The following is a 21887-nucleotide window of genomic DNA, read 5'->3' on the forward strand; positions in this document are numbered from 1 at the left end:
GATGAAAGATGTAATTTAATGGGAGTATAGGCCAATCCTGCACAGAAAAGCTGACATATCTTCTGAGGTATCGCACACGTTGGTGCAGTGTTGGGGTCCTGATTTCTTTCTACAGCTTCAAAAGGAAAATCTCTTCCATTTATGCAAGCAGAATTCTCTAGTGACTGGTTTCACACACTCTAAGCATATTCAGCATGTCCTCTGTGAAATGGTCCCTGAAGGGAAAACGGGCTAAGGTCACCCAGACTGTAAGCTACAACAGTTCCAAGTTAGGGTGTATGAAGGCCCCCACTTACTCTGAGACCTGTGGTCCACTAGTAATGGCAGAGCATTATGCTTACCCCTGGACACCATTAACCCTTCATTGTTAGAATCAAAGATGTGAGGCTCACCCTATAACTTGGCAGAAAGGATGGTGAGAAATCTGTTAAGCATCCTAGGCAGGAGCAAGGGAGATAGAAAGCTAGAGGAATTAAGGTCCTTCTGTTTTACTCCCCTTCAGTTGTTCATAGCACTCACTCTGGCTTCTACACCATCATCTAACTGGTGTTATTTAATGAGGGAGTATTCCTTAAACATTCATTTATTTAATGAGGGAATATTCTCTAAACATTCATCTTTGGGCATGGACAAGACTGAGTAGACAAGCGCATGCATGGTGTCTGCTATTAGAAAACCCACACATTGTTTTTTTTTTATTCCATCTGTTACCAGGGCCTCTTGACATCCCACAAATTTCCATAAAAGTGGAACCTGGGCAACCAGTTTACCTCACTGGGTTGACTTTTGCCCTAGAAGATCAGCTTTCTTCAGCTGTCACAGAGTAGTTGGCTTCTTTCTGGAGACAGCTGGATCAGTCTGTACAGGATATGTCCTTAAGTCTTTTGTACCACTACTAAATAATGAAAACCTTTATAGCACACTGTGTGCGTGTACAGGAAAGAAATGTCCGACATTTGGTTCAAATCTCTTTTTTTGTATTTATCTTACTGCAGGTCAGTCTGCCTTGTGAGCCTGTTGATCTTATACTGTTATCTTCCACGTTTGAAGGCTGTGACTTCTGCTGGAGGGGAAAGGTTTAAAAAGTAGAGAAGTGCACATTTTTTTCAGCTACTTCAGAATACCCTGCTGTTAGTCTAATTGGAGATTCCTTGTTTGAAAGTTGATGGAGGAAAATTTTCTCCTTAAAAAGATATGACCTTTGATGGTCCATTTTCTTGTTTATCCCAAGAAAATCTCGTCCGCTGCGAGCAGGTGGAAATGGAACCTTGGATAATTTCTCTTTTGAAATGGGTGTGTATGTGTTTCATAGTTTTGGAGTATTAAACACGAGGCTTTAATTTCCTGAGTAAGCTGACCATTTTTATTGGTTCTGACAGAGTGGGCGTACCTTTTCACTTAGCAGACAGAGATTCTTATACAGACGTGCTTGCTGTACGTCTCAGAGGCTGCAGTGGGGGCACTCTGGGGTTTCTTGCTGAGGGTAGTGCGCAGAGTAGATTATCTGCAGGGCTTTTCAGGAATATGTGTGCATCACTACTTTGGTGCAAACAGCTCTTGCCAAAGACAGGGTGGGTATAGCAGTACCACAGCTGACTGTATTAGTCTGGCTGGCACAATTGCATCTCTTTCTGCTTTCAGCATTCCAAACAGCACTTTACTGGGGCAATTGAGCATTATTTCATTTGAAGCATCTGTTGCTTTACACAGTACCTGTGTGGGATTTCTGAGTGTTCTACATTTATTAGCTGTTGCATTCTGGATAAATTTTAACTTAGAGAATTTGATTTAATAGGCATGTCTTGCTAAGACCTGCCCTCACAGTAGACAATGTCATCCTCCTTCCTAGCATTCATTTCTGTTACATTGGACTGTTTGAACTTAATGCTGATTGATACTGTCTCAAACAGGTTAATTATACAGGTATTTAGCATAGTTCCAGTTCTTCTGGTGTGTTGACCCTTCCTCTGTTTGTGATTTCTTTTTGAATCAAGTTTCATATTTCGAAACATACAACCTTTTTTATTGTTTACTTGATTTTATCCTCCGGTCATCCTTCTCATGAATCCTGTAGCCTCTGATGGAGAAAATGGTGTGGGAGGTACTGCTTCTCTTCCTGGGTCTCTGTAAAGGACTAGAAACAGTGATTGGGGGGGGGGGGGTAGCTGAAGAACCTGCTGATGAGCTTCACCAGGTTTCCTTTAAGATTGAATGATTAAGAGCTACTCTTGTGGTAAGTTACTAACCTTTCAGAAATGTTAAGAGAAATTCCAGGCCATACATAGTTTAATCATTAGCAGTCAGTATTACAGCACTGTCATTTTTTTGTATATGTGATTGATTATAACACAGCAAATTAACATTCATGCCTGTTAAATTGTTTAATCTTTAATTTTTAGGGTTGTGATCCCTCGATTTGTACAGAAGAAGCTGTATGTATTCCTGCAGCATTGTTTTAGCCACTGGCCGTTAGATGCTTCCTTTAGAGCGGTATGTGTTTGTCCTCTGCTCACTGCTTGTAAACTTTGAAAGTGCTTTCTTTATGTGTAACAGAAGCCAAGAGGTCCAGTAAATTATTGCTGCCTGATTATGATTATGGAAACATAGATTGATATTCCATGAGCAGTTCTTATTAATAAGCTCTGGTAAACATTATATAGGGGTCAGAACTTTCAAAGAGGGTTGATGACTGCAGAAGGTAAGTCGCACTGAATTATTCTGGCACAGATTTAAAAAAAATGATGTGATATCAAAGGGTCGTCTTTGTTGATCAGAAAATACCTATTTTCAGTCGGAGGGAGTTTTCCCAGACTGTGGGAGGACTCTCTTCCAGTTGTGTGAATCTATTTTTCCTTCAGTGCACACCTAGCCCTCCCCTGAAGAGAGGTGAGTAGGCAAAACCTTGTCAAGTTTTGCTTTACTCTGTCAGCTCTTTGATTAGCCAGTGTTACTAATCAAACTGTTTGTTGCCTGGGTAGTAGTCAGGGTTTTATCCTTCTGGGGGTTGCTAGCATTTCTTGTTAGTGCACAGACTAGATTATCTGAATCACCATTCAGGAATATGTTGGTAAGAGTTGAGTTCTAAGCTCAATGCTGCCTTTTGAGACAGAAAAAGTCCAAGTGCTGTTTCACCATGCAAGTGTTTCAGCCTTGCTGTCAGAAATTTATTTTCTTTAAAAAAAAATCTCTCTCTCGTGTGATAGGCCGTAGGCCCTCTGTCATAGTAGTCTGCCCAGTTATTCAGAAATTATTCTGGTCTGCAGGCTGATGGGGCACACCTTTATAGTTATAGGTTTAAGAAAATCTTGCAGTATTGTAGAATATACACTGCATTGGATTTAACAGAACCACAAAAGAACAAAAAGCAAAAAAGAAGAAAAGGTTTATAGGGTTGCTTGGTGTCACAAGGTGGTGTTCATATCGATCACTGCAGCTGTAGCCTTAGCTATATGGGTTATATCCTGTCAAGGATATAACAGCCAGCCAGTTTCCAAAGCTTCAGGGCACCTTCCACATACTCAAATTGTCAAACAGCTCGAGCTGAGCTAACTAAAAAACAAGTATGGTTGCAGTCTTTCAGATCTTCACTGCTGCCAAAGAGTACACTGCAATGTGGCTTTTGAGTATTGATGGGTCAGCATCTCCTTTCTTTAGCTGGGCAGATAAGTTTGCTTTGGGGAAAAACCTTCCTCTTCAGGAAAATTATATTAAAGCTAGAAGTGTTGTGTCTTAACAGATTGTCTGAAGACTGTGACGTACTTTTAAATAGATCACTCATTATTGTCTGTTTAAAAGTAGTGTTATCTAACTGATCAACAATTTTCTGTGGAGAAATTGTTTATTTTAAGTTGGTGGGGCTTTCATAGTGTTTGAAAGTGCAGTTTACCTCATTGTGTTAGACTATTGCTAGAATATGCCAGAAAATACTAGGACAATACCCCAAAAAGACACTTATTAGTATGGTAAGCGCTTTTGGTTAGACCTTCCAACTTTCTTCAGACAAATAATCACAGTAAAAGCACTCATTAAATACACATATAATAATAATTAATCAGTGATCTAATTACTGCCTTAAAGGCAAAAAAACATAACCGTAGCATAAACGATAAGACATAAAACACAGTCGTCATCTTCTTTTGGTTGTTCCGGTTAGGGGTCACCGCAGCGGATCATCTGTTTCCATTTCTTCCTGTCCTCTGCATCTTGGTCTTTCACACCAACTGCCTTCATGTCCTCTCACCACATCCATAAACCTCATCTTAGGCCTCCCTCTTTTCCTCTTACCTGGCAACTCCATCCTTAGCATCCTTTTCCCAATATACCCAGCATCCCTCCTCAGCAAATGTCCAAACCAATGCAATCTCGCCTCTCTTGCTTTGTCTCCAAACTGTCCAACCTGAGCTGACCCTCTAATATACTGATTCCTAATCCTGTCCATCCTAGTCACATCCAGTGCAAATCTTAACATCTTTAACTCTGCCACATCCAGCTCTGACTCCTGCCTTTTTGTCAATGCTACCGTCTCCAACCCATGTAACATAGCTGGTCTCACTACCCTCTTGTAGACCTTCCCTTTCACTCTTACTGGTACCCGTCTGTCACAAATCACTCCTGACACTCTTCTCCACCCATTCCACCCTGCCTGTACTCTCTGCTTCACCTCTCTTCCACACTCACCATTACTCTGAACTGTTGATCCCAAGTACTTAAACTCATTCACCTTTATCAACTCTACTCCCTGCATCCTCACCATTCCTCTACCCTCCCTCTCATTTACACACATATATTCTGTTTTAGCCCTGCTGACCTTCATTCCTCTCCTCTCTAAAGCATATCTCCACCAAGGCATAAAACACGATATAAATGTCAAACATGTAACCCCCCACTTATATAATTTAATACAATACAATAATAAAGTAAAATATTTATCTATAAAACTTTTTAAGAGTTAAAACACTTGATAAAGCTACTACATCATTAATACCAGGTACTAGGGTAGCATTTAAATAAATCTGCTACCAATATATTCCCTATTTTCTAATAATATTTTCCAGGGGCCACCCCTTGGACCATTTTTTACCTGTTCTAAAATTACAAATCCAAATTTATGGCCATCATTTTCCTGAATGTGTCTGGACAAAGCATTGGTACACTTAACCTTCCCATTGTCATAATAATGTTCGTAGATACGATGCCTTAATTTCCATTCAGTTTTACCAATGTAATAAGCTGTGCAATCCAAGCACTTAGCAGCATAAACTACCCCTCTTGTATTACAGTTAAAGCGGCCTTTTATAGAGACATTTTTACTACCTAATACAACATTATCACATTCCAAAATATATCTACACTGATTGCACATACCACATTTTTTTCATATTCCCAGATCCCCCTTTTTCTTAGTAAGGGAATTACACCAATCCATCAAATTGTTATCCCTTTTATATACAATATTCGGATGGATACCCACCACATGGCTTATATCCTTATCCATGGAAATAATTTCCCAATTTTTATACATAATATTGGCTATATTAGCGCTATCATCCGTAAAGGTTGTAATAAAACTATTACATGAATATATATCCTTCTTTACCTTTGGCCCATTTTGTACCACTGTTATTACAAATACCATTCGGGTTTATTAATACTGCTATTTCATCACCTTCTAAATTCATACATATCTCATCACAGTGATTTTCTTGCTTTAATAATGGACTATAAATACCTGATAATCTCTTTCTTATAACGTCCCCTAAAATGGCATCCACTATAAGTTTTAGGATAAGCTCTATTCAGAAACATAGTTCCTATAAACGTAATCTCTTCCAAGAATTCATTATCCAAAGTAATCACCTAGCACCCCTTACCATTTGGCCTTTGATGACTGCCTTTTTAATATAAATGGGATGATTACTAGAGAAATGAAGGAATTTATTTGAATATGTTTTCTTCCTATAAATAGAAGATTTTACATAGCCCCCCAATGCATCCTTGATTAAGCAGACATCCAAATATGCAAATCTGTTTTCCTTTACAGTGTAAGAAAGGGACAAAAATTCAGTTTAATAATTCAAAAAATCCATATAACAATTGCTGTGGACCACACCAAGCTAGGAACAAATCATCCAAAAAGCGAGTATAAAGTTTTATAAATTCCATGTACTTTGAATTAAACAAGCATTTCATTTCCCAGTAAGCCATTACTGCATTGGCATATAATGGGCCCACTGGGGAGCCCATAGCTACCTCTCTAACTTAAAATAGTGGCCCTCATAAAAAATATAATTATCTAATACCAGTTCCATCAGCTGGGATAATGTGTTAATTTTATCCTGACCTACATGTAAAACACTTGTAAAAAAATCCCATATATCATTCTAAGCCTAAATCATGTGGGATACAAGTATATAAATCCTTCACGTCCCCTGTAACTAATATCAAATCATTCAGTGAACAAGCATTTAGTTGATTACACTTGGTCAAAAAATCCCATGAAAAACGGCTTAAATATTCCAGTGTTGCTAACTTATTTTTTAATTGGCTATCAATATACTTTGCTATATAATATGTTTTTGATTGTCCCCCATCCACATTCGGTCATAAAGGTGGATTTTCAAGGTCCTTGTGTATTCTGGGGACACATAATATAGTAGCAACTTTGGGTGTATTGATATCCATATACTCCTTTATTGATCTGACCCTGAAATAAATCATTTAGCCAATAACCAATTCTACTATAACAAATATTCACTTTATTAATAGATGCTTCTACACAACTTTCATCATATAACAAAATTAACATTTTTTGGTAATAGTCAACACCGTCCATAACTATAAGGCTGCCGCCCTTATCCGGTTGCATTAATCTAATGTTTCTTTTTCTTTTAATTCTTGCATTAATCTTTTCTGGGCAAAAGTAAGATTCACATTTTTATTATTGTCACCTCGGCCTTTTAGTAAATGTCTTTTATCCATTTCACAGACACGATCAAAGATCTTTAATGTAGGGTGTAATTCAGGGTTAAGTATACTTGGTATATGTAAGAGATTCTGAATTATTTTATCTGCCCCATCAAATACTATAGCTAAGTTAAGTTTCCTTAGAAATAGCTTTAATTCAGTAATAGCTTCAGTAACATTAGCTCTTCTTGATGGGACAAATGTTAAACCCATACTAAACAAATCAGCGTGTACTGTTGTAAACGGTACACTAATTAAATATATTAAAAGTTATCTGTACTGTTCACAACACACTGGTAGGGTAAACCCAAAATTTCTTCACCTACCGAATCTTCTTCAGAACTAAAAACAGCACTTAAAAACTTCCATACTTGTGTATGGATACTCATTAAGACTTCATTACATCATTAACAAATTTCCATTTAAAGTACCACAGTAAAATTTAAAATCTTAAGCATACAAAAAAACATTATTTATTTACATACAATTTCCCATATTTCAAAAAACATTTGATATTAATAACTTCATTCAGTCCTGGTGTTTTTATCTGCCTGAAGTATCTGCCACCAAGCTTCTCTTTGTTCTTTGTTTGTATTGGTGTGATGTAATGAAGTCTTAATGAGTATCCATATATAAGTATGGAAGTTTTTAAGTGCTGTTTTTAGTTCTGAATAAGTCATAAGACGAAAGCGGTGAAAATAAAGTATACGCTAAAATACGTTTGGTTATTGTTTCGTTCCTCGTGCCATCACCAGTATTTTGGTTTTGTTTGCGATTATTGTACTGGTTAAAGTGTTCCTGTGGTTCATGGTTTTGCTTTTCTTGGCCGAGGCTGCTTCTGATACTGTGGTGGATTCTACCTTATTAGCTAATTCTGACACCAGAAGTTCTGATGTTGTTCAACTTTTACTTAATACCATGTTGGACATTCAAAAAAACCTTAATGAAATTAGTACCTATGAACAGCAGACCTGAAGAGGTGGCCATCAGTTCTGAAGACAATAGAGAGACAGTTACTTAATGTACCACAATGCATAGACCAGTATCACAGGTAATTAATCTTGAACAAGAACATGAAAATATCCAATATGTGGATGTTGCTTCAGCTCTTAATAACAGACAAGATCCATTTTTTAATTCTCGCTTTAACACCATGTCTAAGATTAATAATGAATATAAAGAATCCTGTGATAAAATGTTCAAACTGTTGAAAAAATATAGAAGTTTGGACTTGGAGAATAAATATCTGGAGAGATTTCTTGAACTGTAAATAGTACCTAAAGGACCGAGATTTTTCAAATGCCATAATGGAGTCAATGTGGCTGACTCTCTTTATATTGTTCTGGTTGATTTTTTTCAATCAGGCTAGCTTAAAATTGCTAGCATTGTTAATAGACAATAATAAAAAGATTATGGATAATCTAAGAGCTGACATTATGAAATTAGATCAGCAGTTGTATACTCAAAGCAGTAAGAATGCTTATTACTCTGCTTGTCTTCGTGATGTTGAACAGCATGAACAAGCCATTATTACACGTAAACATAATAAGTTAGTGAGGGATAGAACTGCTTATGAAAATTCAACAGCTTATTCTCACTTTATGGTTAAAAATAAAATTGGTGACAAGAAGAGTTTCATTTCTAACATTAATTTTCATTTAAATGCTTCTGAGTAAAACAATGACTGACAATTCTCTTAACCAGTCAGCTACGACAGTTCCATGGGGGCAGAATATACAGACTAGTTCCTGTGGCAATTCTGTAAGTACATCCAGTACTTCAAATGAAGCTAGCCTAAGAGGAGCTGAACTGGTGAGGGAAATTGATGATTGCTTCATTAATCATGAAGGAATACTTAATGAGATGAATGGTGCTAAGCCTAAAACTTTATTTCAAACCAAGAAGAGAGGGGTGAAAACAAGAGCCATGAGAACCTGGGAGTCAACACTTTCCGGATCATCAGCGGACAGTTGAATACAAATGGTAATGACAACTCTTGTATTTTTAATTTATCGGATTTTCATTTAACTTAACTGCATATTAAGGTGTTGTCTCTTGGACTTAATTTTGTGCCCACAAGAAGGGCGGACTATGTATGAACTTTGTTTGAACTGAAACAATATTCTAGAAAGTTAAATTTGAATTTATTACATAATGTGCAAACCAGTGTTTCCAAGTTGTAAAACCTTCTTGTTTTATTCCAGCCCTGTTAAAAACATTGAAAGTGTTTGAAGGCATCTGTGAAACTGAAATTAGAGCTGTATTAGCAAAAAGTAAATGTTACAAATATTTTAATATGACAACTGATGAAAGAAAATGTTTGATGGAAATCAGAAATAATCAGAAACTCAGAATAATGAAAAGTGGCAAGGGAGGGGGACTAGTAGTAATGAATACCGACTAATATGTACACAATATGTTAAACATGTTAAGTAATATGGAAGAATATCAGCAGATTTGTTTAGATGAAACACAAAGAAAATTTAAAGAAATACATGCCTTTTTATATGACAACCTTATGAATAAGCAGTTAAACTTTGATATTTGTAATTTCTGTGTGATAGAAAACCTACTGTTGGGACCTTGTTTGGAATACTAAAAATCCACAAGGACCACCCCCCCCCCCCCTTCGATCCATAGTCTCTTCTCCTAACTATATTACTGAAGGAATTGCCTTAGTGTTAGATGATGATTTGAATCCTATAACACAAAGACTTATGATATTAAAGATTCGTGGGACTTCTTGGATAAATTGAGAATATTTCTCACTAGTTTTGATTTTAAAAGTGACAAACATATCATTTTACAATAGATGTGTCACTTTTTACTTCAATACCACATGAATTTGGTATAGAAAATGTGAGTAAATGTTCTAAAGTTTACCACCATCCCTAATCAACAGGTTAACTTATACTGTGAAATGTTGGATGTTTTACTGGAGAACAATTTTTTATGTTTGATAAATAAATATTTTAAACAGTTGAAAGTTGTAGCGATGGGGTCCCCCACCTCACTATCTTTTGCTAATATTGTAATGGGATGGTGGGAATGTATGGTATTGAAAGAAGTCTGTGAAATATTTAATGTGTTAATAGATTTGTGGATGATTTGTTTTTTATTGTAGAAGGTGATAATACAGTAATACGTTTTGTAAACATGATTAATGTTAAATCTGAATTTCACTTTGGGAGACAAAGGAACTAACGTGAACTTTTTAAATGTTAATTTGTATTTGAATGGAACAAGTAATGTCTTTGAAAATAAAATACATTGTAAGGAGACATTTGTAAACAGTTACCTACATAATAAAAGTAATCATCCACTGTTTATGAGAAAAAATATACCAAAAGGTCAATTAATAAGCTGTAGTCAGATGACTAGTAATGAAGTTACAAAAGAAGAATTTACAAAAATTTGTGGGATGTTTATTGCTAGAGGGTATAATAAAAGTGAACTTAGTAAATTAGCAGGTGAAATTTATAGTAAAAGATATGAGAGCTACCCCCTATATTAAAGGCATCACATAGAACTAATCTAACAACTGGGGGGTAAACAATATCCTAGAGTCACTTGTAATTTGGAAATGTCAGTAGATAGTAAAGAAATTAAGACAATAGAAAATAACTGGAAAATTTTAGAAGGGAATAAAGACGTGTTTGAGTTTGTAGGTAGTAAACCCAGTTTTGTTTATATTAGTAATTATAATTTGAAAAAAAATGTTTAAAAGGGATTACACTAAGTACACACCAAATATCCTGTACACTCAGAAAAAGCTAGGCATGTACAAATGTGGATGCTGCAGGTAATGCGGATATACATTAGAAGGTCCATTTATTAATATATTAAGCTATCCCAGCACTATAAAAGTACCAGGACATGCCACCTGTAAAACAAAAGGGGGTGGTATATGTTTGTGCAGTAGATGTTCTAGTTTTTATGTAGGAATGACTACTAGATTGTTGTATGAAAGGATGAGGGAGCATTATTATATCATCAAAAATAGAGGTAAAAAAGTTGCTTTATATAGACACACAGTCAAGTGCAGAACATATAAAAAAAATTTATTTTTTCAGTCTTAGAAATAGTTAGGTTAGATGCACGGGGAGGTTTTTTTTTCAGAATTTTTTTTAGAACAAAGAGAAACGTTTTGGCAGATTCAACTTCAGGCAGATAAAACTCCAGGACTGAATGAAGTTATTAATATCAAATGTTTTTTGAAATATAGGAAATCGTATGTAAATTTTTTTTGTAGGCTTAAGGTTTTAAATTTTACTGTGGTACTTTAAATGGAAATTGGTTAATGGTGTGATGTAATGAAGTCTTAATGAGTATCCATATATAAGTATGGAAGTTTTTAAGTGCTGTTTTTAGTTCTGAAGAAGTCTTAAGACGAAAGTGGTGAAAATAAAATATACGCTAAAGAAGTTTGGTTGTTGTTTCGTTCCTCGTGCCATCACCAGTATTTTGGTTTTGTTTGCGATTATTATACTGGTTGAAGTGTTCCTGTGAGATTCTACTTGGACAAAACTAAGTCCTTCAGAAAATCTGACCAACTCTTCATCTCCTTCCACCCCAGGCCTCTCTACGTAAGGCAGTCTCAAAACAAACCTTTTCCTTTTGGATCAGGAAATCCATTTTGTTCTGCTACTCCCATCATGGCAAACAATTGCCTCAAGGAGTTAGACTTATTCCACTAGAGGCATGGCTACCTCCAAAGTCTGTCTTAGAGGGCTGGACACAGCCTCCATCATGGAAGTAGCTACCTGGTCTACAGTCCACACTTTCACAAAACACTACAAGCTAGACCAGGTTTCCAGGGACAGAGCAGGATTTGCCAGGGCAATCCTACAGGGTTTATTGGAATTCTCTACCTTGACCCCCCTCCCTTCACTCCTTCTAAGCTGTGGTACTCTCCCACAGTATGAATACTGCAACATAGGAATAGAAAGACACAAAATAGTTGTGTAAAATCTTACCATAACCGCAGATGTTCTTCGTGTTTCACTGTTAGTTATCACACTTGGGTTATCCTGCCAGGGGTAGCCCTCAGTTGGTCCGAATACCAGAGGCTTAGTATTTCTGCGTCGATTGCTGTCGCTCCAGAACTGATGTCAGATTGTCAGTGGTATAAAATCAGGCAGCCGATGCCATTACATCAGTCTTTCTTGCCGAGGAGCCCGAAGCAGAAGCAGTTTGCATGACTGCCGGTTGGCCGCTACCTGAGTTTTCATTTCCGAATTGAAATTGAAGCCTTCTGAAGCCAAGCTGTCTGGGATACTTTTTTCTTGCTCTAACCGATGTCAGAAAAAGTTAACAATTGTCTCGCCTGTGGAAAGCAAATACCACACCGAGATTTCCATTCTTACTGCGTCACCTGTCTAGGCCCAGGCTGCGACGTCCCCTGCTGTCGCTTTTGTGTTTTGTTCAAAGCCAGAACTATATGTCATCAGGCCTATTGTAGCTAGATATTTTCGCTCTCAGTCCTCGAATTCCGATATGGCTTTGGTAAGCCATCCGACTACTGATCTTCCAAAAAATGTAAGGATAAAGACAGAGACCGCATAGGTCCAAAACTGCCGACTAGCTTCCGTTAAGCTAGTAGTCAGTTCTCCAGTCCTCAGTGAGGTGCTTTCGCAGCCCTTGATGCCCGCTTCTGTGGATTTGCAGGCTGCTACCGAGACCCTTTCGGAGTCTGGTATGCCGCGAGCTTCTTCGACTGTGAATCCTGTGGATGTCTCAACCGTGGATGGGTCTGGAGCCACTGAGCAGGCACCGGCTTCCGAGAAAGTTCTTAGCACTACCCATACTCGACACAAAACGACTTCTTTTGCGTCTTCAGTTCTTTCTAAAACTGCGTTTCTAAGGCCCAGGGTATGAACTACGCCCAAGAAAACGACCCAAGCTCAGACACCTGCTTCCATGCCTCAATCTCAAATGCTTAAAATGCTGGAAGACCTTATTATGCTTATTAGGGGAAGCCAGGCTTACCCCTTCCAAAAGAAAGAGACTTGTCCCCAGTAGTTTTATCTGAACAGGAGTCCGATGACTCTGATGCTTCTAAATATGAGGACATGCAACTCCTCTCTGTTTATGAGGATTCTGATGCCGAGGAATCCATGCCTTCTGCCTCTCCACCCTAGGATTTTTCATTTGGTGAGACCCTACATACTTTAAGGGAGCATTTCCAGTGGGAATGTTAGGACTATCCTTGGTCAAAAAAAGAGACTCAGGGAATTCTTAGATTTACCACAGCACAGACCTTTAGCCATTCCTCCTGTCCTGGATGTTGTGGATGATGTTTTTATGGAATCCAGTTTGACTCCTGACACCCTTCCTCCTGCTCCCAGGAAACCTGACCGGTACTACTGAGTCCCTGACTTTCACAAATTCCTTTTCAAAAATTCTACTGCTGACCCAGAAGTCATCTCCCAAGGACCTAAAGGAATTCAAGCAAACTCAGCTAAGAATCCCACCCACTCAGACAGAGATTCCCAAGCTTTAGACAGATGGGGTAAAAAAGTGTACACCTCTGCAACTCTTGCTATTAAAGCACTAAATTGTTAGTTTCACATGCTGAAATATCAGCATTCCATGGAACTCCTCAAACAAAAAAATAGCTTCCTTTCCTGCTTGTGCAGAAAATAAAGAATTACAAGAGCTTATGCATTCTGCAAGCCAAGTTACTAAGCACACCTTGCAATGTGGCTTTGACACCCTAGAAGCATCTAGCAGGGCAGCAGTCACTGGTTCTGTCCTTCAAAGGCATGCTTGGCTTAAGGAACAGAGCTTGCCAGACCATGAAAAATCGAAATTATTGGATGCACCATTGAACAAAGACAATTTGTTTGGCACCAAGGCAGAAGAGGTCTTAAAAAAGATGGAAGAAAAAGCAAAAGCTATACAGACAGTTAAAGACTTTTTACAGGTCTGGCTTCCGAGGTTCAGTAGGCATTGCCCCTCCAAGCACTGGTCCTTTCCGGCCGGCTCAGCCCAGACCCAGGGGAAGCAGAGACCCCCCCCCCCCAGACAGCAGTCCCAGGGAATGCAGAGATCTAAGCAATGGAGTTCCTCCTCTTCAAAAACAGGGAGTGCTAAGCCACCCTTTTATGGTTACAACTCACAATGACTTTACACCTCCACCCTTTACCTCTGCCCTTCTTCTTGTGCCCCTAGGAGGAAAACTCTCCTTCCATGCAAACAACTGGGCCTCTATTGCCAACGACCGATGGGTCCTCAACATAGTGTCCCAGGAATACAAATTTTATTTTCACACTCTGCCAACCCCAAAAGGGTTCCCAGATCTTCTTCCAAACCAGTGGGTAGAGGCCAAAAAACAAGTCCTTTCCCTGCTCTCCATGAGGGCAATACAGCATGTTCCTGCAGACCAGATATGCCAAGGTTTCTATTCCAGACTCTTCCTTGTACCCAGAAAAGAGGGCACCTGGCGCACAATCCTCAATCTATCCATTCTAAACACCTTTCTGGTGATAGCAAAATTCAAAATGCTCACCCTCCAGCAGCTTCTTCCTATGCTTTCCAAGGATGCTTGGTTAGCCACCCTAGACCTAAAAGTGGCCTACCTACACATCCCAATCGGGGAATCTTGCAGGAAATGTCTACGTTTCAGGGCAGGATATATGCACTTTCAGTTCTCTGCGCTTCCCTTTGGCTTATCCACTGCTCCCAGAGTTTTCACAAAATGCCTGGCTCCAGCCATTGTTTTTTTGCAGACAAAGAAATATTCAAATTTACCCCTACTTAGACGATTGTCTGATTCAGGCAGACAGTCAGGAAAAGCTGATGTTCATCGTGTTACACTGCTGCAGTCATTACACTTGGGTTATCCTGCCGTCAGGCGGTCCCGCAGTCGGCCAGAGTTCCAAAGTCTTGGTCCTGCATCGGTTGCTGTCGCTTCTTCCCTGACGTCAGTGCACCAGGGGCATATAAGATGCATTCAACGCCATTTTCTTAAGTCTTTCTTGCCGCGCGGTGCCCGAAGCAAAAGCAGTTCGCAAGTGCCGGTTGGCCAACTCCTGAGATTTTCGAAGTCGAATTTCAGATCCGAAGTCTTCAATAAAGCTAAGTGCCTCATTGAGGAAACTTTTTTCTTGCCTCAGACCGATGTCAGAAAAAGTTAATTGTATTTCTTGTGGGAAGCAAATACCTCATAAGGACTTCCACTCTTACTGTATTCCATGCCTAGGCCCTGATCACGACGTCACTAGTTGTCTGTTTTGTGCTAGATTTAACAAACGCACTATAAAACGACGTTTTGATTTTGCTTTGCACTACTTTGGCCGAAGGTTCAATTATACTATGCCGTCAGATTCAACCGACGACCGCAATTCTGAAAAAACGCAAAGACAAGCATCCGAGGTCCAAAACAGACGACGAAACCTCTTCTAGGCTAGAAGCTGGTTCTCAGTGAGGCGCTTTCGCAGCCCCTGACACCTCAGAGCAACAGGCCGCCTCCGACTGTCACGTGGAGACAACTAGGCCTCTGGAAACTCAAGGTATTGGGCTTACGGAAACTAATCCCTCAGATGGGTCCGGAGCCACTGAGCAGGCATCGGCTTCTGAGGGTGTTTTCAGACCTTCACAATGTACCATTAAAGCAACAGCCAAGACAAAAACACCATTAAAGACAAAGAAGCAAGTACAGCATTCTCCTGGACAGTCCACCATGCCTAAGAAACAGATGCTTAAACTGGCCGAAGACCTCATTACTCTAATCAGGGATTCCCATCCCCCTCCTGAGAAAAGGCCTAGGTAGGATACAGACTATGATTCCTCTGATCAGGTTTCCATTTCCTCTGATTCCTCTTCAGACCAGGGATACTCTCTACCCCCTATGGGGACTCTGATGCGAAATCTATCCCTTCAGCCTCTCCTCCTGAGGATTATTCTTTTGGGGAAACTTTACATACCATGAGGGAACATTTCCATTGGGAAAGTCAGGATTATTCAGAATCCAAGAAAAGGCTCAGGGCCTTCTTTTTATTGTCTCAGCACAGGCCCCTGGCTATTCCGCCTGTGTTAGATATTGTGGATAATGTGTTCTCTGAATCCAGCTTGCTTATTTATTTATTTATTTATTTATTTATTTATTTATTTATTTGCAGTTGGTTTACCAGGATAGTCCATTGGGCCAAAGTGAACCCATTTTCAATGGAGTCCTGGGGAGAAAAGCTCCATAAAAATCAAGGTTACAATATGATGTAGATTATAAGCTTACATGAGTTATAAAATAGAGCAGACCAAAGACTATTAACATTTCTATATGTCATAGATTGAAAATATACAACAGGAATTAGACCTAGGGAGAAAAGCTCCATGAACAAATCAAGGTTACTATATGATGTAGATTATAAGCTTACATGTGTTATAAAATAGAGGGACCATAAACTATTAACATTACTATATGTCATAGATTGAAAGTATACTACAGAAATTTAGACAAGGACAAATATTGCAAACAGTCTAGGTTAGTGATGAATGAACAGATAATGCAGAATATTATGGGAATAATTAGTAGACATATACAGGATCGATAATACATGTGGTAAACTTGCAGAGAGAGGTGTGGGTAAGAATTACATACATTTAGAAATTAATTTACAAGAATATATGAAAAGGAAGAATGCTACTGAAAGGAAGAGAAGATGAAAGTTTGCAGAGTAAGTATGTAAGAGTAAGCTTATCTCCTGATTCTCTGCCCCCTGCACCAGCCAAGCCAGATAGGTATTATAGAGTCCCTGACTCTCAAGTTTCTATATAAAAACCCTTCTGCTGATCCAGAAACTATTTCCCAGGGTCCCAAAGGGGTTAAGGCTTCCATTGCAAAAAATCCAGTCCCCTCTGACAGAGATTCTAGAGCATTGGATAGATGGGGGAAGAAAGTTTACACTTCTGCAACTTTAGCAGTAAGGGCTTTAAATTGCCAGTTTCACATGCTTAAGTACCAACAATATTTAATGGCTCAGTTAAAACAAAAAATGCTTGCAAGCTCAGAAGCTCCTGACTATAAAGAAATGCAGGATTTATTGCATGCAGTTAAACAGGTGGGAAAACATACTCTGCAATGTGGTTTTGATTCTTTAGAGGCCTCTTGTAGAGCTGCAGTTACAGGCTCTGTGATTCGAAGACATGCTTGGTTAAAAGAACAGAGTTTGCCTGATCATGTTAAGGCAAAATTATTGGATGCTCCTTTACAGCATGATACCTTGTTTGGTGTTAAGGCAGAAGAGGTGTTAAAGAAAATGGAGGGTAAAGCTAAATCTATGCAAACAGTCAAATATTTCTTACAGGTACAGCCACCTTGATTTCGCAGAAATTGGCCAACTAAGAATTGGTCCTTTCCAGTGTCAGACAGGCCACAGAGAGGCAGATACAGACGCCAAGAGGCAGATCTCAACCCCAAGGCTCTAACAGACAACAACAGTGGGGTACCTTAACCCCAAAAGAAGGTGGGGACAAGTGTCAACCATACAGGAAACCGCCCCAATGACTTCCCCCTTCGTACGCCAAGCATTTCCCTTTTGGCAGCCCCCTTAGGGGGAAAAGTAGCACTTTTTTCTCAAAATTGGCAAACTATCACCCAAAACAACTGGGTTCTGAATATTGTGTCTCAAGGTTACAGGTTCCACTTTACCAAGGCTAAAAGGAATGCCAAACCTGCCACAAAATCAATGGGCAGAGGCTCAAAAACAAATTTCAGCCCTCATGGACATGAGAGCTATTCAAAAAGTACCACAGCAGGGACAAGGATTTTACTCAAGACTCTTCCTGGTCCCCAGAAAGGACAAAGCCTGGAGACCCATACTAGACCTTTCAACTCTAAATACTTAACTGGATGTTCCGAAATTCAAAATGTTGACACTACAGCAGCTTCTTCCCATGCTGGGCAAGAAGGCTTGGCTTGTTACTCTGGACCTCAAAGAGGCATACCTGCATGTCCCTATCAGACAAAATTGCAGAAGATACCTCCGGTTCACAGCTGGTACAATGCACTACCAATTCTCTGCACTGCCCTTTGGCTTATCTACTGTGCCCAGGGACTTTACAAAGTGCCTGGCACCAGTAATTGCATTTTGCAGATAAAAAGGAATTCAAATATATCCATACCTGGACAACTGCCTCATTCAAGCAGAGACAAAGGACATTCTTCTAAAGCATCTGGCGTTTGTAAAAAGGTTGCTAATTTCTCTAGGGTACACAGTAAACGAAAAGAAATCAAAACTAGTGCCCTCACAACAGATAATATTCCTGGGTGCCAGCTTAAATACAATGGCCCAGATGGCTTATCTCACACCAGACAAACAAGGACAACTGACTCAATATTTTCAATTACTGGCAAAAAAGTCCCATCTCCCTGCAAGAAAAATTCTACAGGCCCTGGGATTCATGGCATCCTGCATACTACTAATTCCATATGCCAGACTGCATATGAGGAAATTACAATGGTACCTAAAAAGTGTTTGGACTCAACACACTCACAGTTTAGAAGCAGTAATGCCAAAAATTCCCTGCCTACAACAAGAGTTTCGATGGTGGGCACAGGCATGTCACCTCAACAAGGGTCAGCCTTTCACTCTACCCACAGCCAGGCAGACACTAACAGATGCTTCGGATTACGCCTGGGGAGCACACGTGGCAGGAAAATGTATTCAGGGCAAGTGGACCACAGACCAAATGCATCTTCACATCAATCAAAAAGAGATGTTGGCTGTTCAAAATGCCGTAACAGCTTTCAAGGACCTTCTGCATCCAAGACAATTATTATTAAAGACAGACACCACCACAGTAATGTGTTACATAAACAAGCAAGGGCGCACTCATTCTTATCCCCTATGCAGGCAAGCCATGACCTTGTGGAACACAGCTCTAACTTATCAAGTTCATCTGCAAGCACAATTCCTGCCAGGAAAGAAAAATACTCTGGCAGATGATCTAAGCAGAAATATCATGGACCCTCACGAATGGAAATTGAATCCACAAATCTTCAGCGTGGAAACGCAAAAATGGGGATTCCCAGACAGATCTTTTTGCCTCCCCACTGAATTGCCAATTACAAAAATTCTGCACAAGGACTTAACACACACAAGCATGGATAGTGGATGCTCTCTCGTTCATCTGGAAAAACCTAAAAGTTTTTGCCTTCCCACCACTGCCTCTCGTTTCAAAGGTACTCATAAAAGCCAGACAAGAAAAAACACAGATGATCCTGATTGCTCCAGACTGGCCACGCCAGCACTGGTACCCAATCTTAAAGAACTTGGCTCAAGGCCCACCATGGATTTTGCCTCAATTTTCACACCTTCTGACTCAACAAAACAATCAGATCCTGCACGGTCAGCTCAAAACCCTAAACCTGGCTGCATGGCAGTTTCAGTAGTCAAACAGGCAACCTCTTTCTCTAAAGCTGTTATGGGTGTCATTTTGGAGGTCAGGAGGCCTAGCACCAGGAAATCTTACTCAGAAAAATGGAAGAGATTCTGCTCCTGGAACCAGGCTCAAAGCCTTGACCCTCTTGTCCCAAACATTCCTCAGATTTTACAATACTTAACTGAGATGCTGGACAAAGGCCTATCCTTCTCATCAATTAAGATCCACGCCTCTGCCATTTCAGCACATTACAACACGGGTCCTCCTTTATTCTCTCATCCCTTACTAAAGCAGTACCTCAGAGGGGCTAAAAACATAAGACCGCCCCGGAGAGCACCAACACCAACTTGGGACCTCAATTTTGTTTTGGAAAAACTTACTCTACAACCTTTTGAGCCAGCCTACTGCTGAACTAAAATACTTGTCATGGAAGACTGCTCTTTTGTGGGCTATTACTGCTCCAAGAAGCGTCTCTGAGTTCCAGGGCCTAATGGCGGTTGAGCCTTTTTGATTTTTCATAAGGATAGGGTATCATTAAGGACTAATCCTTCCTTTATGCCTAAGGTGGTTTCTAGTGTGGCTTTTAACCAAACTATTCATTTGCCTACTTTCTATGCAGATCCCCAAAATAAAGGGGAAAAACTTTTGCACACTTTAGATGTACACAGGCAGCTATGCTTCTATTTAAGCAGGACTAAGGATTTTAGGCAGTCTCAGCAGTTGTTTGTTTCTTTTGCTGCAGGATCACAGGGCAAGCCTGTGTCAAAACAAACTATTTCTAGGTGGATTGGGTTCTGCATTGCATTTTGTTATTCCCATCATGGCAAGGAAATTCCAGCTGGGATTAGGCCTCATTCCACTAGGGCTACTGCCACTTCAACAGCATTTCTCAGGGGGGTGGCAACTAAGGATATTTTGGAGGTAGCTACTTGGAGTTCAGTGCATACTTTCTCTAAGCATTACCACCTTCCTCTCTACTCTAAGTCTAGGGCTGGTTTTGCCACAGCTATTTTGCAAGGCATGTTATCAGCTCCTGCTTCCTTATGATTTGCCAGCCTCCCAACCTCTGCTTTGGGATTCTACCCAAGTGTAATGACTGCAGCAATGTAACACGAAGAACATAGTACAGTTTTGTACCTACCATAAATGTAGATGTTCGAGGATCCACATTGCTGCAGTCCAGGTTACCCTCTCCTTCCCCTCTGTTTAGGTGGTTGTGTAGGTGAGTATATTTTCTGGTACCTTTGTATATATTGTATATATTTTAGTGTAGGTATGTTTGGTGTTAGCAATTGGTTTTGGCCTTACTTTTAGGGTCTTCTGACATCTGGGGCAAGAAAAACTGAGGATATGGCGTGGATGCATCTTGTATACCCTGGCACTGGCGTCAGGGAAGAAGTGACAGCAACCGACGCCAGCCAATACTTTGGTATTCGGGCCGACTGGACAGCGGACTACCCAATAGTTAGGACTGCAGCAATGTGGATCCTCGAACATCTACATTTATGGTAGGTACAAAACTGTACTTTTTGGAAAAACTGACCCTACCACCTTTTGAGCCAGCCAATACAGCCGATCTAAAATTTTTATCATGGAAAACAGCTCTGCTCCTGGCAGTAACTTCAGCACGAAGAGTCTCAGAGCTACAGGCATTAATGGCAGTGGAACCTTTTATAATTTTTCATCAGGACAGGGTTTCTTTAAGGACAAACCTTACCTTTATGCCAAAGGGTGATATCTAGTGTGGCTCTTAACCAAACCATCCATTTGCCAACTTTTTATCCAAACCCCCAGAATAAAGGGGAGAAACTTCTGCACTCTTTGGACATACACAGGCAGCTATGCTTCTACTTGGACAAAACAAAAGCTTTCAGGAAAACTGAGCAATTGTTTGTAGCATATGCTGCAGGATCACAGGGCAAGGCCGTCTCAAAGCAGACTATCTCCAAATGGATAGGACATTGTATTCGTTACTGCTACACATAGCATGGAAAATCAGTCCCTAATAACATTAGGCCACATTCTACCAGAGTAACAGCCACTTCAACAGCCTTTCTCAGAGGAGTACCAACCAAGGACATTTTGGAGGCTGTAACTTCAGTGCACACCTTTACCAAGCATTACCACTTGCCTCTTTACTCTAAATCCAGAGCAGGATTTGCCACTGCAGTTCTGCAGGGCCTCATAGCCAATCCTAACTCTTTATAGACCAGCCACCCAACCATAGCTTTGGGATTCTACCCAAGTGTAATGACTGCAGCAGTGTAACACGATGAACATAGTACAGTTTTGTACCTACCATAAATGTAGATGTTCGAGTGTTCACACTGCTGCAGTCCAGGTTACCCTCTCTCCATCCCCTCTGTCCTAGCTGGACTTCTATACAACCTTTGTGGTGTATTTGCTTGTAACTGAAGGTATTGTTTTTATTTTATATATATGTTTTATTAGCAATATGTATTGCCTACCTACTTGTGGGCACCTGGCATCTGGGGCAAGAAAAACTAAAGAAAATGGCGTTGGATGCATCTTGTATACCC

At 39.8% G+C, this 21887-nt stretch overlaps 1 protein-coding gene across 1 annotated transcript in view; it reads left to right on the forward strand.

Moving 5' to 3' along the window:
- Nucleotides 1-21887, forward strand: part of SMPD4 (sphingomyelin phosphodiesterase 4) — a 1415848-nt gene that overhangs the window by 970182 nt on the left and 423779 nt on the right. Inside the window, exon 15 of the mRNA XM_044068837.1 lies at nt 2400-2490. Within this exon, the coding sequence (XP_043924772.1) occupies nt 2400-2490 (91 nt within the window). The remainder of the gene's footprint in view (nt 1-2399; nt 2491-21887) is intronic.

Source organism: Protopterus annectens, chromosome 4.part0, assembly GCF_019279795.1.
Source record: "Protopterus annectens isolate FY-2018-M chromosome 4.part0, PAN1.0, whole genome shotgun sequence".
In the NCBI taxonomy this organism is placed as follows: Eukaryota; Metazoa; Chordata; order Ceratodontiformes; family Protopteridae; genus Protopterus; species Protopterus annectens.